General features: G+C 47.2%; 1 protein-coding gene across 1 annotated transcript; it reads right to left on the bottom strand.

Moving 5' to 3' along the window:
* Nucleotides 1–211: 211 nt before the first annotated feature.
* Nucleotides 212–15,642, bottom strand: Shisal2a (shisa like 2A). The gene is made up of 3 exons (XM_032889105.1): nt 15,461–15,642; nt 9,776–9,915; nt 212–459 (listed from the first exon to the last, which is right to left on the bottom strand). The coding sequence occupies exons 1-3, from the start codon at nt 15,640–15,642 to the stop codon at nt 212–214; spliced, it is 570 nt and encodes a 189-aa protein (XP_032744996.1).
* Nucleotides 15,643–15,883: the final 241 nt, after the last annotated feature.

Here is a 15,883-nt window from a genome sequence, read left to right as displayed (position 1 = left end):
TCCACATGACTCATGTCCCACTTCAGTTGGTCCTAAGTTGCTCAGGCCAAGCAAGACAGCTGGGTCTTGAAAAGCAAGACTTTGGTGCTTTTGTTGGGAAAAGCCCTCGTTTATCCCACTAGGCTCCCACGTCTCTGGCCCTTCTCACTCCCACCCTTTCACCAAAAACAGAGACTCCAGAAGGAGTGATACAAAGACATTTACTGGATGTTTATGGAACTGGTCCATATGGGTCAGGGGTGGGGACAGAGGCCTCTTCGGGGCTGCCTGGAATGTGGCTAGCAGTCACTGTAGCCATGAACTGGTTCTGGAGGAGACCTCTGGGACCCACAGTCTGCCTCTCATTGCTTTCCAGCCGTGTGTTCAAGGATGAACTCTGCCTGGGAGAGCTTACCCCTGGCACCTCCATCATGATTGCCGTGTTCAAACCTTGGTGGTCAGGTGACATCTTCTTGGAGCCTGGAAAACAACAATCTGAGGTAGCTTCCTCCTGCAGCCCATTCTCCCACACCAGCGCCACACCCATGGCCAACTTCTCTATTGATGACCTGAGTACCTCACTGTGTTCGTGGTCCTCATACAAGAAATAATTGTTAGCAATATACCACATCACACATGTTTCTCTTGAGCAGGGGAGGTGATTGCTAGGAGAGCAAGAGCTGACCTTCACCATATCCCTACGAGGGTTAAAAAGCCATTAAAAAAAAACTACAAGTTCATTTTCAAGATGAAGACCCAGGCTGGTTACACAGCCAACATACAGAGGAGCCCTGCCTGCTTGTGAGACATCTGCTGTTCTCTGTTTTAAGAACAGTCTGGGAGCTGGAGAAGCCGGAGAGACGGCTCAGCAGGTAAGAGCACTTGCTCTTGTAGAGGCCCTGGATTTGATTCCCAGCATCCCTATGGTGCTCATAACTGATTGTAACTCCAGTTCCAGGGGATCCAATGCCTTCTTCTGACCTCTGTAGCACCAGACATGCATGAGGTGAAGAGATAAACATGCAGGCAAAACACTTATACACATAAAATAAGATAAAGCTGGACGAGAACAGATTGTAGCTGTGTGTGATACACAGACCTGTAATCCCAGAACCTGGGGAGCAGAAGCTTGATGATCCCAAGAAGTGTGAGGTTAGCCTGGGCTACAACGCGAAATAGATCTTAACTCAAAAATCAAACCAAATCAACCCAACCAAACAAAAGAGTCCTGTATTCTCCTCCACTCTCCCCTCCTTCCTTCATCTTCTGTCTGAGCTAGGAAGGAAGCTCGCCTGGCCTTTGAACCCTGATCCATTGGTGACATTCATTTTCTCTCTCTCTTTCTCTCTTTTGTCACTGCATTCCACGGTCACTTATGAATCCTGGGCAGTGGTGGCACCTACCTTTCATCCCAGCAACTAAGAGGCAGAGGCAGGCAGACATCTGAGTTTGAGGTCAGCCTGGTCTACAGAGCAAGTTCCGGGACAGCCAGGGCTACACAGAGAAACCCTCTTAAAAAAAAAGAAGAAGAAGGAGAAGAAGAAGAAGAAGAAGAAGAAGAAGAAGAAGAAGAAGAAGAAGAAGAAGAAGAAGAAGAAGAAGAAGAAGAAGAAGAAGAAGAAGACGACGACAAAAGTCAAAACAAAAATCCATGTTCCCTGACACAATTGAGCATCCTTTAAAATATTAAATGTTTAAGTCAGAACACCATTGGCTTTTATACCTCCTCTCTCCTAAGCCTCTCATAATCGCTGCAGGCCCCACCAGATTCTGCTACACCCACCAGAAGGCCACCGCCTCCTTCAGGCTTTCTCCTCTGCTCAGCCCAACTGCTGAGCTGGGCTCCTCCAGCTGGGCTCCTCAGAAGTTACCAGAGGAATCAAAGGTCAAGTGAGTCCATGAGCTGTTCTTTGAAAGCTTCCAGTGTCTGTCTGTCTGGTCTGAGACTGGGGGTGGCTGTCAAGGCTTTCCATGGGCCTCTGCCCATCTCTGCTCAACTTCCTTACTAATCTCCCCTCAAGAACTCTGCTTTTTCACACCAGAATTCTCTCTGGTCCCCAAGTGGGGCCATTCCTTTAAGTTTCAGTTCCAGAGCCTTCTCTGGGTTTACAAGTATACACCATCACATTCAGATTTTGGTTTGAAGATGGGAGGCCAGAAAAGGGAGTTAGAGTCTTGGGATTAAGTTACAGACTGCCGTGAGCTGCAAGCTGTCATGTTGATGATCCAGGCTCCTCTGGAAGAGGAACCAGTGCTCCTGCCGGTTGAGTTAGTTTTCCAGCTCCTAAAAAAAAATTTTTTTTTTTTTTTTTTTTAAGAAAATAACAGGACCAGTGAGATGACTCTTGGGGTGAGGGCGCTTGCAGGGCGGCAAGCAGAAGTGAGCTTGGATCTTCAGATTCACGGAAAAGAGAAAAAAGCTGGGTGTGGCTAGATATGCATCCATTTCTCTCTATCTGCATCCCCAAGTCATTGCTGGGGGTGGAAACAGGAGGATTGCCCGACTTGCTGCTCAGTCAGCCTAGCTTAAAAAAAAAAAAAAAAAAAAGGCAAGAGGCTCAGGCTGAGAGAGACCCTGTCTCAAGGAAACGGGCAGAGAGTGATAGGGTAGGATGCCTGGTGTCCTCCTCCGTCCTCTACTGCACACACACACATCACACAAAGAAATGATACTAATAACAATAATAATGACGTAATTTCGAGCTGAGGGCACAGCTCAGTGGTAGAGCACACATTTAGCATATGTAGGTTCAATCCCCAGCACAAATAAGGGAGGGTCACTTAATTGATAATGTCATGTATTTCAAACTAACCAGGAGCTACGTAAACATCTCTAATTTTTCCTAAGGTTACTTTACAGATTAGATTAGGGCCCAGAGAATAGTTTGTTTAATAGGAAACCGTGAGCCGTTGTACTGGGACTACCATCTTCCAGGCACCTGCAGAGATGACAAACACAAGAGAAAGGAGTGGGGCACCTGGAATGTGTCCCCCCCCACAAACACTTTAGAAAGCCTGGGGCTGTCCTTTGGCCCTGTGGATATGAATCTGCAAATAAGGTGATATTGTGACATCAAAGAAATAGGTGGTTCCAAAAAGGAGTGCCCTACAGATATTACCAGAGCCAGACTGGAAGAGTCGACAGCGTTACCCAGGATGCTGCTGTTGAGCATGGGAAGCATGATAAGAGCCAACAAAGCATTCTGAGCAATGAAGGGAAATGATCAGAAAAAGAAGGAAACCCAAGGGAAAAGTGCCTGAGTTCAACTGAAGAGTCAGTCAATTCCGCATCTTTTTGAGTCAAGGAAGGAAAGGCTAAGCTGCCAAGGGCGGTTCCCTGTGAACACATAGCTTAATGGATATTAAAAATGATAATAAAGACTTCTAGGGGCTGGAGAGATGGCTCAGTGGTTAGGAGCACTGAGTGCTCTTCCAGAGGTCCTGAGTTCAAATCCCAGCAATTACATGGTGGCTCACAACCACCGGTAATGGAATCTGATGCCCTCTTCTTGTGGGTCTGAAGACAGCTACAGCTCATATAGATAAAATGAACAAAATATTTTTTAAAAGACCTCTAAATGGTCAAGAACAAAACAAAACAAAACAAAAACAAAAACAAAGGGCTGCAGAGTGGTTTGGCAGTTAAAAGTACTCGCTCCTCTTCTATGGGACAGAGTTAGGTTCTCAGCACCCACCTTGGGCAGCTGACAAGGTCGTATAATTCCAGCCACAGAGGAATCCCACACCCCATTCTGGCTGCCACAGGTGCTGTATCCACAGACACAAACCCACACACAGACACACCACTATAGGCATAACTAAAAGACAATTAAAGAAACATAAATAAGTGATAAAAAGAAATAAAACCAGAGGAACCATGAGAACAGAAAGCCAATATTAAATCCAGGGCACCTGTCCAATGTTCCCTAAAGACCTCTGTCATCAGACCTTGCTCTCCGGAGTCCTCAGTCCTGCTCATCAGTGACACCTGTGACTAACACTGTGAGTCACCGGTGTCACTACAAGTGTGCTTAATCAAGAAGCAGTGGGATCTAGGGTGACTGAACCCTCAAAAAGGTGGGGGTGGGATGGGAGTGGGGTGGTGATGGAAACCACCATGAAGTGTGGGCAGCTGTTACAGAGACATATATCTGTGGCCTGAAAGGCAAAGGCCCAACCAGACCACAAGCTAGCCTGGGGGCTTGAGTGCATGACTGCTCCTCTCTGGGTTTCAGCATCCCTCCTTTATGCCAAAAGTATCAGAACTGATTTTCCAGATCCCTGGGGCTCCGGACGGGGAGAGTGGGTGATTAACAACCTCCTTCCAGAGAAAAATTAAAGCTTATTTAATTTTGATTTCTCTGGTCTCATTAAACAGGCATGGGTTGGGACATCATCTCTGTCCTCGCTTCACATGTGTGGTCTCAAAACAGAGGAGGTTAACAGCCACCTGCCAGAGAAGCAGAGCTAGTGAAATGCTTGAAGTCCCCAGCACGGGTGGAACACAACAGCAGGCCCCCAGCCACCCTTTGGATTTAGTTGGCTTTTCACAAAAAACTCCACTAAGGAAGTTACTGGGGCCGTAGAGGGAGGCTGTCTCTGAGGGACAGTGTGTCTTTGCACATGTGAGGCCTTGCATTAGATCCCCAGCACAGGGAGGAATAGAAGGAAGGAAGAGAGGTAAGGGAAGAGGAAAAGGTTCTATCGCTATTGCCTGTCAGGTTTGGGAAGATGGGATGGGACAGGGGTGATGGGCAGAATCCTGGACACGGGAAGGAAACTGTATTCAAAGTGGATTTCTTATGGTCACTTGCCAAGGCACCTGTCATACCACACTTGCTCTACCATTCAGAGAGATAAGGACAGACAGACATTCACACACACACACACACACACACACTCCCTCACAGGGTAGTGATTTCACTCTAAAGCCTGGCAGATCTGGTTAGCATCCCAAACACACACATGCTCACACGATTTGTGAGGACTTGGTCACATCCCCTACTGATTCTTGTTCTTTTTCTCCTGTAAAATGGGAGCCATGAGGGGTCCTGGGTCTTCCTCAGTGGTAGAGCAAAGCACCTAGGGAAGCAGGAGTTGGGTTCGGGATTTAGCTCAAAGAAAAAGAACCAAAAAAAAAAAAAAAAAAAATGGGAGCCATGATCTGTCCTGTCTTCCTGAAAAGCGAGACAGCAAAGCAAATAGAAGCAGGAGTCTATACAGTGGGAAAGATCTGGTAAAAACAAAGCAGTGGGCCCACACACCATCTCAGCGGCTTCTGGCCCAATGCTGTGGGGTCCAGAGGGAAGGGAAGGGTGCCATGATGAAGGCCAAGAGCTGTAAAAGGCAGAGAAGCAGAAGCAATCATCTAGTAAAGGTCAGAGGACACACTTTCCATCTTCAAAGATTAAGAAACAAAAAGCAAGAGCGTATGCTGTTCCAAACCTTGATGACTAAGTAACTTGGATGGTGGCTGGGCACGAGAAGCAGGAAGGTGGTCTCCATCTACATGATCAAGGATGAACTATGTGACTCCTAGACAGAAAGGCTGGGATGGGGGCAGGGAGGAACAGGGAGACCAGGTTTGATGACATGAAAGAGAGCAGGACTTGAGAGGCAGAGAAACACTTTGGAATCTCGGGACCACAATTTACAAGCTGAGACCCCTTGTGCAGTTCATCCTGCATCTCTGAGACCTGACCACCATAGCTGTGTGTGAGTGATGCAGTTAGGAAGACTGGTCCCAGAGCATCTTCCAAGAGTATCCAGCACAGAAGAAGGGCTTCCCTTTCTCAGCAACAGGGGTTGAAATAGAGCCGTCAGTCACTCACTAGGTGACTTTGAACCTTAGTTTCCTCATCTGTACAATGGAAGTATCATAACTGTCCCTGCCCAGTGACCATGAAAAAAAAAGGACTTCCATGGTAGTCCACTCAGGGAGGGTTTGTCCCTGTAACTCCTGTATGGTACTTGAGCGTGCTAGCTGTCACCTTAGCTCCTTGTACAGATAAACTTTGAGTTGGTCTCCTCTGTGACAGGCTGTCTGCTACTTCTCAAGGACGGATCATCAGACATAGAACTGCTGAGTTACAGGGCATACATGTTTTTAGCACAAGGCATTGCCAAATTCAAATTGCTCTACAAAGTAGCTCAACCAATTTATATTCCTGCCAGCAGAGTGTGAAACCCCAACTTTCACACTATTAATTTGACTCACTTTGAACTTTTTTTTTTTTTTTTTTTTTGGTTTTTTTTTCGGAGCTGGGACCCAACTCAGGGCCTTAATTTTAGGCAAGCGCCTACCACTGAGCTAAATCCCCAACCCCCACTTCTGAACTTTTGTCAATGGCCTTTTATTTATTTGAAGATTTATTTCTTTTAAAAAATGTGTATGTTAGTTTGTTTGATATATGTTGGTGTACCATATGTGTGTAGTACCCTCATAGGGTGTCAGATGCCCTGGAACTAGAGTTAAAGGGGGTTGTGAGGTGCCATGTAGGTGATGGGTATTGAACCTGGGTCCTCTGGAACTGCTTAGCCATCTCTTAACTGCTAATCCATCTCTTCAGCACCAGTGTTCTTTTAAAAATATAATATAATGATAATATATAATATATAAAACATAATAATGATAATAATAATAGGTTTATTGTGTAAGTATGTGAGCCATGGTGTATATGAAGATCAGATACAGTTCTGTGGAGTCAGACCTCTTCTGTCTTTATGTGGGTCTCAGGGATTGAACTCAGGTGTGTCGGGCTTGCTCTGCAAGACCTTCTGAGCATCTCAACCGTCTGAAGGGCCTATCATTCTTAAGTTGCTTTATCCTCATATTAAGGCTGATAATCTTTCCTTTTCCATTGTGAATTTTGTCGTTGTGACTATTTGTTTGACAGTCCTATGGCCTCAAGTTGCTATGTAACCAAGGGCAACAGAGAACTGTTCATCCTGCTATTTCTCTCTCTCTCCCAGGCATGCACCACCACACCAGGCTTGTGTTGGGCTTTTATATCATTATTATTATTATTATTATTATTATTATTATTATTATTACACTTTTCTGACCTGTTTAAAGATGTGTTTCTGTATTCTGGATATCAGTCCGATCTTCTTTTATATACAATGAGTCCTGCTTACCCACAGTAGTTATGTGGTTGTGTACTATAACCTTATCTAAACACTGAGTGAGTAAATATTAAAACATTGCTGCTAAGCCAGGCTTGGGGGCAACTTGGGGTTGGAGGAAGGAGGATCAGGAGCTCAAGGTCATATGATACATGTTGTTGTTATAGCTGTTGGCTTGGCTACGTAGTGAGTTCTAGGCTAGCCTGGGCTATGAGACTCTGTCTTCTAGGGAGAATGTAAGATGAGGTTTCTGTGTGCCTTCGGCCATGATATTTGTGTCAAACAATCAATATCTGACTTTGGTTTTATGTGCTACTGATTAAAGACACCTGATTTAATATATATTTATTTAAAAATGTTTATTTTTATGTGTATGAGTGTTTTGCCTGCATGTATGTCTGTGTACCATGTGCATGCCAGGTGTTCTAGGAGACCAGAAGAGGGTGTCAAGTCCCCTGGCACTGAAGTTATAGCCAGTTGTGAGCTGCCATGTAGGTGCTGGGAGATCTAACCCAGGTCCTCTGGAAGAGCAGCCAGTGACCAGTGAACCATCTCTGCAGTTCCATGATTTCATATATATTTCTGGTTTATTAACATTGAGTCATATCCAGTGACCTCTCATACATGTCTAGACATTTAGCACCCTATGTTCTTCAAAGCCCAGCACAGTCTTCTTATGCCTAGGAGCATTGGACAGCACTTCAGAACTGTATTCAGAGGCCTTTCAACAGGGAGACCATCCGTGAACCTCACAAGCATGGAACAGAATGGTTCTAGACAGACACAAAGAGGAAACATGCTTACAGAGTACAGTTGTGATTGACATTATCTGGGACACATGCCCCCTCAGATTTTTGTCACTGTGCACACTCAATTTGTAATAACCTCATAATTACTTCAAGTATTGATTTTGAGGTTACAAATACATTTTAGTAAGTAGGCAAATTAAAATGTACAACCTGAGAATAGGGTAGACTGTGAGAATAGATGCTTCCACATGTGTTCACGTGTGCACACATGCACACACACGCACACACACCACCACCACCACCACTTGCACTTGAACACATACACAGAAAATCTTTGCTGCCTATCCTTGCTTTTTAACTTCATATATGATGTCTTATATCATTTATATTTCATTTAGGCAAAGTTGTCAACTTGTTCTTCTGCTCAGTTTGCTTCCTAGTCCTGGTTCTACAGGCAGCCAGATGAACCTTTCCACTCCCAACCATCTTCAGGATTCTAGAAGGACTGTTTTAAGTTAGGAAATTAATCTCTTACAAACCCTAGTACTCAGCCCTCTCCATCTCCCTCTGAGATGAGGTATTACCCACCCACCCTTCTACCCTCCTGATGCTCACTGCCTTTGCCTCTGTTGCCTGAGTACCCCTCCTACCTGTTCCCTAAGAGAGCACCCCCAAGAGTGACCCTGCTACTCATTCAGTCCTGGCCTACCTTTTCCTATTGTCTGCCCCTCCTGCCTTCCCTCCTGTATTTGCCTCATCAACACTGATAAAAGCTGATGCATTTGGTATCCGGCAGGGTCGCACTTAAACACTCGCACAGCCCAAGTTTAGTGGGCAGAAGAGTGTGGCTCTAGGAGGAGAAGCATGGACAAGCCTCCAACCTTCTCTCCACCTCAATTCTCTCGCCCTGGAGGTGCAGACAACCCACCCTGGCTGCTGTTCACTCAACTGTACTGAGAACTCTTTGGCTAACACCAACTTGGATCTTCAGAGGTTATAAAATGTTCAGCTAGGACTTGGGAAAAGGCAACACTTCTTTTTTGGACCCCTCTGAGGTTCTCGATGGCCCATGCAAATGAAGAGATGAATACAAGAGGTTATGAAAAATAAAATACTGTTTTCAGCTTCTGATCAAATGTTGATTTTTTTTTTTTTTTTTTTTTTTTTTTTTTTTGGGAAACAGCAATTATGTCTTATTGGCTCTGTTTTGTTTGGGGATAATATGAAAATCAGTTTACACTCCCTAAGGCTAGGATGCAAACACAATCGTAGAAAATCCATTCATGCATAATCTTTGTGTGAGAGCACTGGTGACCTTAGAGACTCCGATAAAGGCTGAGCACATGAAGGGCACATGAAGGGCACATGAAGGGCTCATGAAGGACACGTGGAGGGTCATTAATGTTCAGCTCACAGACTTCCTGAGAAGGGTGAATGTTCCAGGATACTCAGAAGGTGAATGTTTTAGATCTCACTTCTTCCTCGCTTTTCTTCCTTCCTTCCTTCCTTCCTTCCTTCCTTCCTTCCTTCCTTCCTTCCTTCCCTCCTTTTTTTCTATCTTTCTTTGTTTTTGTTTCTTCGTTTTTCTCTTTCTCTTCCATTTTTCTCATTTGAGACAGGACCTCGATATGTAGACTCAATCTCACAGAGCTCTGCCAACTTCTCCCCTCCCCCCGCCCCCTCAAGAGCTGGGATTGAAAAGTGTGCTCTCCCAAGTGGATCTCTGTGAGTTTCAGGAGAGCCAGGGCTACACAGAGAAACCTTGTTTCGAACAACAAAACAAACAAACAAACAGACAAACAAGGTGCTCTCTCTCCCACACCTGGCCATCCAGACCTCAATTCTAATTATCTCTCTCCCACAAAGACAGGTTTGAGCTGCCCACTACGAGGACATCAAATCCCCAGCAGCTTCTTTCTTACCTGTTGTCTGTAAGCTTAGGCCTGGGTCCAGCTTCGTGTGAGGCTTTGAGCTGATGAACAGGTAGCAGAGCACAAAGGCAGTGATGAGGAAGGCCAGAAGGACCACCGCTGCCGTGGACAGGCCCACAAGCGCTCCGATGCTGGAGACAGAAGAGCACAGTGGGCTAAGCGCTGGGGTCTAGGGAGGCAGCGTGCTACCGGAGTGTGAGTGGTGGGCACAGCTTTAACTTTCCCACAGTTTAGCTCACTGAGGAACATCAGTGGGCGTCATCTTCTGGTCTGTGTCTGTGTGTGCACGTGTGTCCCATACCAACAATTATATGCACACGCACAGACACATACACATATATACATACATTCTTACAAGATAATGAATGTAAAGTGAAAATAGTCATACCCAAACTTAACTAAATATACATAAACATAAGGTTGGAGGAAAATATAGCAAACTATATTATCAAGCTGTCGCTAGGTGTATTGCGGGCTGTACATGTCCTGGCCACAGCCCCTTGGGTCCTATCATTGGGGAACAGTCAGTGCAGGATTTCAGTTGCCAGCATGTCTTTGCCTGAGGCTTTCTTAGACCCAGAACAAAACTCAGTCTGCTCATTGAAGTATAAGATAATTAATGCTTCCCTTCCTTGACCAGCTCACAACCACAGTGGTATATATGTGTCCAGCTCCCATGGAATAACTCTGAGGTATACATTGTATGCTGACCAGCACAGGCTAGGCACTGGTTGCTTCAGTGTGACTTACTTGTAGCAACCTATTGTTAGTGTTTCCTCCATCTCATTTCCCCACCCTCTGCCAATGTTTTCTGGGATCACTTTCCATAAAAACTACTTAGCTGGATGTAATGGCATACGGCTTTAATCCCAGCACTCCGAGGCAGAAGCAGGTTGATCTCTGAGATTTCAAGGCCAGTCTGGTCTACATGGTGAGTTCTACAATAGCCAGGGCTGCATAGAGAGACCCTGTCTAAAAACCCAAACAAACACCAAAAGGTGAGCTATTTGTCCTCAGCTCTTCATCTTAGAACACAGGTCAGCTCCCCTTTTCTCAGTCCTTCACTTCATCCATCCTTTCCCACATTATGAGTATGTGGTGTTTTTTAGTTCTTGTCGATACTTTGAACAGTTATCTCGGGCCAGGGAAAGAGCTCACTTGGTGAAGTGCTTGCAAGCGTGAGGACTCATGTTCGACACCCAGAAGTGTTCACGGGTGGTGCACACTTGTAACCCAAGCACTGCAGAGATGGAGACAAGAGGATCCCTGGGGCCCACTAGCCAGCCAGCCTAGCTAAACTGCTGACCTCAAGACTAATGAGAGAGAGAGACCTTGCCTCAAAGGAGGTGGTTGGTGCTCTGGAGAATCATACCTGAGCTTGACTGCTCGCCTCTATACACGCATATGCACCTGTGTACACATGTCTGCACACACACACACACACACACACACACACACACATTTAAAAAAGCAAGTTTTCTCATTTGAGATCACTTATTGTTCATGGGCCTATAGCTGGTAGACCCACATACAGACAGACGAGGACATCACTCTTTGTGAGAGACATTTATGTGCACCAGGGTGGGAAAGTGACCTCTAAAGGAGAACTTTTGTGGAATGATGAGAAGATAGAGGATGTGTCCCAAACTGGAAGTAAGTTAGGGAGCAAATGCTATCTCAGAAGTGCAACATCCCTGGACCATGTCTGTCTTGAGGACCGAGGATACAACATGGGGAAGACAGAGAGCTCTCTGAGGAGAAGCCTTATTTCAGCACCAACTGGACTTACGATCAGAGCTGTCTGCTGGGGAGGCACTGCTCACAGAAGGGGTACTTTCCTTCTGAGGAGAGGTTAGCACACGGCAGACAGATGCCTTTCCGTGATGTCAAGAGTCCTGCTCTGCACAGAAACTGAACGAGAGGTCTCTGCACTTAGGAGGTTCTGCTGTGCTGACTCTGAGAGACAAAGACCCACCGTGACCCTGGGAAGCACTCAGGCTTCCAGAGCAGGTACTCTGTTCAAAGTTTGAAACCGGATTCTGCCATACAGAAGGGGAAATATCACGTTGATTTTCTGATCTTCATTTGTGAAGGTTCCCATCTCACCCGGTGGCTGAGCAAGTAGAGAAAGAGGGTGTTTGCAGCCAGTGATTACCAGGCTCTGCCCTTCAGTCTCACCAGGTGGCCCACAAGGGTGCAGTGTTCCTGGTACCTAACCCCCAACTCTGCCCTTCACTGAGGCACTGCCTTCTGGCTCACATCCTGGCAGTAAGAAGATGGAAGGAAGTTCTGACGACTGGGCCAGAAGGGCAGTTACACCAGCCCATCCATGGGATGTTTTCTTGGTCTGAGATGGTTGGCTTTCAAAGATGGCTTTCCCCCTCAAACGCTCTCTCTTAAGGATACTGTGCTCACCTGGAGACTTATACATGTGCAAGAATGAGATTTCACGAAGTAGGACCAAATGAAATTTGGAGAAAACAAGGTCTCTATACTGAAGTGATGTGGGCTTTGTCAGATGCACGTGTGAAATTGTTTCAGAGTTCAGCCCTCAGCGCTATGCTTTGCAGCTATAAACCTGGGTTAGAACCCAGGAAGTGGGCTGAGCAATTAAAAGCACTGGCTGCCTCCGCCAGAGGCCCAGCTTTCGGTCCCCAGCACTCATGTGACAGCTCACAGGCTTCGGTAACTCCAGTATCAGGGGATCGATCAGTCACCCTCTTCTGACCTCTGCAGGAACAGCATGCATTCGTGCATTCAGTACAGGCAGACATGCACAACACCCATCCCAACCACACCCCCACACAGGAGAACCCAGGAAGTCACTTCTCACACTGTAACCCTTCAGCTGCTTTTGAGGTCATGCTGATGTAAGAGCTGACCTTAGAGATCTCCCCAGTCAGCCCTCCATTAAAACCCGTTAAAGTCACTAAAGCATTCCACAGGGAGGTTTCCAAGGCAACGGGAGGAGTCACAAGAAGTGAGTAGATAAGGGAGTGATGGAAGAGGAAGGGACGACCAGCTGGGGGTGGGAGGCACAGGGGGTTACTCATCTTTGCATCATAAGGGGCCAGCACAGTAGAAGACAACAACACCACATTTTGTGGGGAGAGCTGGTTTTGTGGGGAGAGCTGAGTAGATCAGCTGTAAGGAGCCAGGAAGGATTCAGTCAGATGTTGAACAGGAAAAGTCTGGGTTTGGGATCAGATAGGCCTAAGTTAGTTTCCGCCTCAGCTCTGCCACTCCTCTCTGGGCTACTCCCAGTAATAATGCGGTCCCTCTTGTCTTTCCATCTGTAAGACGGGAGATGTCTTAAGCTGTGTGTGGAGGTGTGTGGCCCATCCTCAGTCATGTCCTCACAATCTGTGTGTGATGGTGAAAGAGGGAGCCCCCCTCTTCAGAGCTCTGCGCCTCACACAGATGGAAAGGGAACCCAGGCCTACTGAGCACCTACTCAGTGCACTGAGCCCCTACTCAGTGCAGTGAGCTCCTTCACCCGAGTTGCATACCACGTCACTCCCTCCTCACGCCGTCTTCTGTGAGTCGAGCGTTAATGCTGCTCCTCACATTTTTATCTATTCTTTGAGACAGGTTCTCACCGAGTACTCAAGGTTGGCCTGGAACTCAGTGAGTATCCTCGACTCCCTCAACATCACCCATAGTCTTTCTGCCTCAAGCCTCACGAGAGCTGGGATTACCAGTGTGAACCATCATAGGTGGCTGTAACTGCCATTTTAAAGTTATGAAAAAAAAAAGAGTCCAGAAGATTTAACAACTTTTCCAATTTGCAAGCTGGTAAGATAGAGCCAAGGTTTGCACCAGGTTCTGAACGGACGGTATCATCTTTCTTCAGCTCCTACCTCGGTTCTAAACACGCAGTGAGGTGTCAACTGTTCACTTAGATAATCAGTAGTTCTCGACCTGTGGATCACGACCCCCTTTGTGGGTCAAATGACCCTTTCATTGGGGGATCATCTAAAACCACCAGAATACACAGATATTTACATTATGATTCACCACAGTAGCAAAAATTACATTTATGAAGAAGCAATGAAGTAATTTTCCCATAACATGAAGAACTGTACAAAAGGGTCACAGCGTTAGGGAGGTTGAGAAGCACTGCTCTGAACAGACTAGGTGGGTTGGGGATACACTCAGGGTTAGGGTACTTGTCTATGATATGCCCAAAGCCCTGGGTTGGATTCTCACAAGAATGAAGTCTTCTCACAGGGAATAATTGGCTTTTGTGTTCTCAGTGCCTTGCCCAGAGACGCAGTAGCAAAGATTATAGTGAATGGATGAATACGTGGGAACAGAAAAAAAATTAGTATGATTCTTTGTGTTTTTAGTCACCGCCCAATGTGCAGGATATGATATCCTTGTCGTTTGAAAATGTTTTAGAATTACAGGCTGGACATCTTAGAAAAAGCAATCTTTGTAGTTGTAATTGGCAGATATCTAGTTTTTGTCTGGTCCTTGCCTCTGCCTTAATCAGAAATCAAGACAATGATCGGTCATTTCCCCATCCGGTAGATAAAGAGCCAGGAAGGCTCAGAGACTAGGCAGCAGCTTACGACGCCCCATTCCCACCCGGAAGCACGTAGTCTTCCGCTCATACACTGTTAGGGACGGAAAACTCTCGATGAACCAACCCATGTTTGCCGACACCCCTTCCCAGAGCGGGTGGAAAATCAGGCTCTACTTTCTGGGTCCCTTTGGGGACTCAGAGGGACGAAGACCTATTGCCCTCCAGCTCCATACTTAGGTTTCAGGATCGTCAGACTTGGTCCAAGCAACCCTGTCCCTGAATGGCCAGGGAGAGTGAAATGTTGGCACCCAGACCCCACTATTAAAATGGCCGGGGCTGGCCTCTGCTGTGGCATTATGCTACTGTGTTACACTGAGTTTGCCGCAAGCCCTGACCTCCAGGTTTTTGCTTTAGTGCAAGCATTGGGTACACCCCCGGGACACAAAGTTTAAGTGTCCGGTAAAGAGAGTGAGAGGGAAGGGAAGGGCTGAGCATGAGAGTGAGAGTGACAGGGAAGGGAAGAAGGGGTTGGGTTGGAGCATCAGGTGAGGATGAAGGTTTGAGGTCGTGGTTTGGATGTAGGTCTAGAGCCCATTAAAGTCAAGACGGGAGTAGACAGCTGAGGCACTTTACAGGCTTGAGGAGGAGACTGAGGCAGGTTAGGACTGCAGTAGCAATAGGGAGTTCATGAAGCTGGGGGTGGGACTGTGCGGGCATCCGGAACCGCGTCCACATCGGAGCGTCTGTGTGAGGACTAAGGGTAGAGTTTGGGATTCTTCTGTATGTCTGAAGACAGTATTTGCTGTTAGGGTGAGGGGTTGGCTTTGTGATTTGCGATTGTCTTGAGGGTGATGGCAGAATGAAGTTCAGACGAGGGACAGAATGAGTGCTTTGGGGTAGTGCTGGTCAGATTCAAGTGAGGTTCTAAATAATGGTTGGGGTCAAGATGAAGGAGTTGAGATGGGGCTTCAAGGGTTCGATGGGGTACAAAGTAGGAGCAGGGTCAGTGTTGGCAATGGGGATAAGGACGACTTGAAGGATGGGTACTTACATGAAAGTGGAGGCTTACAAGAGGCTGGCCTGCGGGTGGGCTAGGGGGGTAGGATGGGTGGAAGGGTTCAAGGTGAGGTTAGGGCCAGGGTCTGTACCTGAGCCACCACATGTAGTTGTGCTCGTAGGGGAAGAAGCTGTGCGGGTCGTCGCAGCAGTACTTGTGGTCGCGGAAGCCACAGCAGAAGACAGCAGCCGCTTCGCCCCCCGGCAGCGGGCAGCTGAAGCCACGCACTACCTCCTGCTCCGCGCTCACGTAGCTCGAGCAGGCGCCGCTCATTGTGCCTCCTTAGTCCCCGGGACAGACGGCGGGCGAGCGAGGGGCGGCGGCCGGAGACCCAGCAGAGCCCGAGGGCCAGGCAGGCAGGGAAGTGCACAGGTAGAGGCGCTGCAGAGAAAGGCACGGCGAAAGGCTCAGAGGCGCGCGGTGAGGACGGGGCGCCCGGAGACCCGGTGGCCAGGTGCGCGGGCGCGGAGGCAGGGGTGCGCGCGGGGACCCAGTCCGGGGCGGGGGCTGCCTC

Source organism: Rattus rattus, chromosome 1 (assembly GCF_011064425.1).
Source record: "Rattus rattus isolate New Zealand chromosome 1, Rrattus_CSIRO_v1, whole genome shotgun sequence".
In the NCBI taxonomy this organism is placed as follows: Eukaryota; Metazoa; Chordata; class Mammalia; order Rodentia; family Muridae; genus Rattus; species Rattus rattus.
The sequence above is the reverse complement of the archived record's forward strand: the minus strand, read 5'-3'. Positions and strand labels throughout refer to the sequence as shown.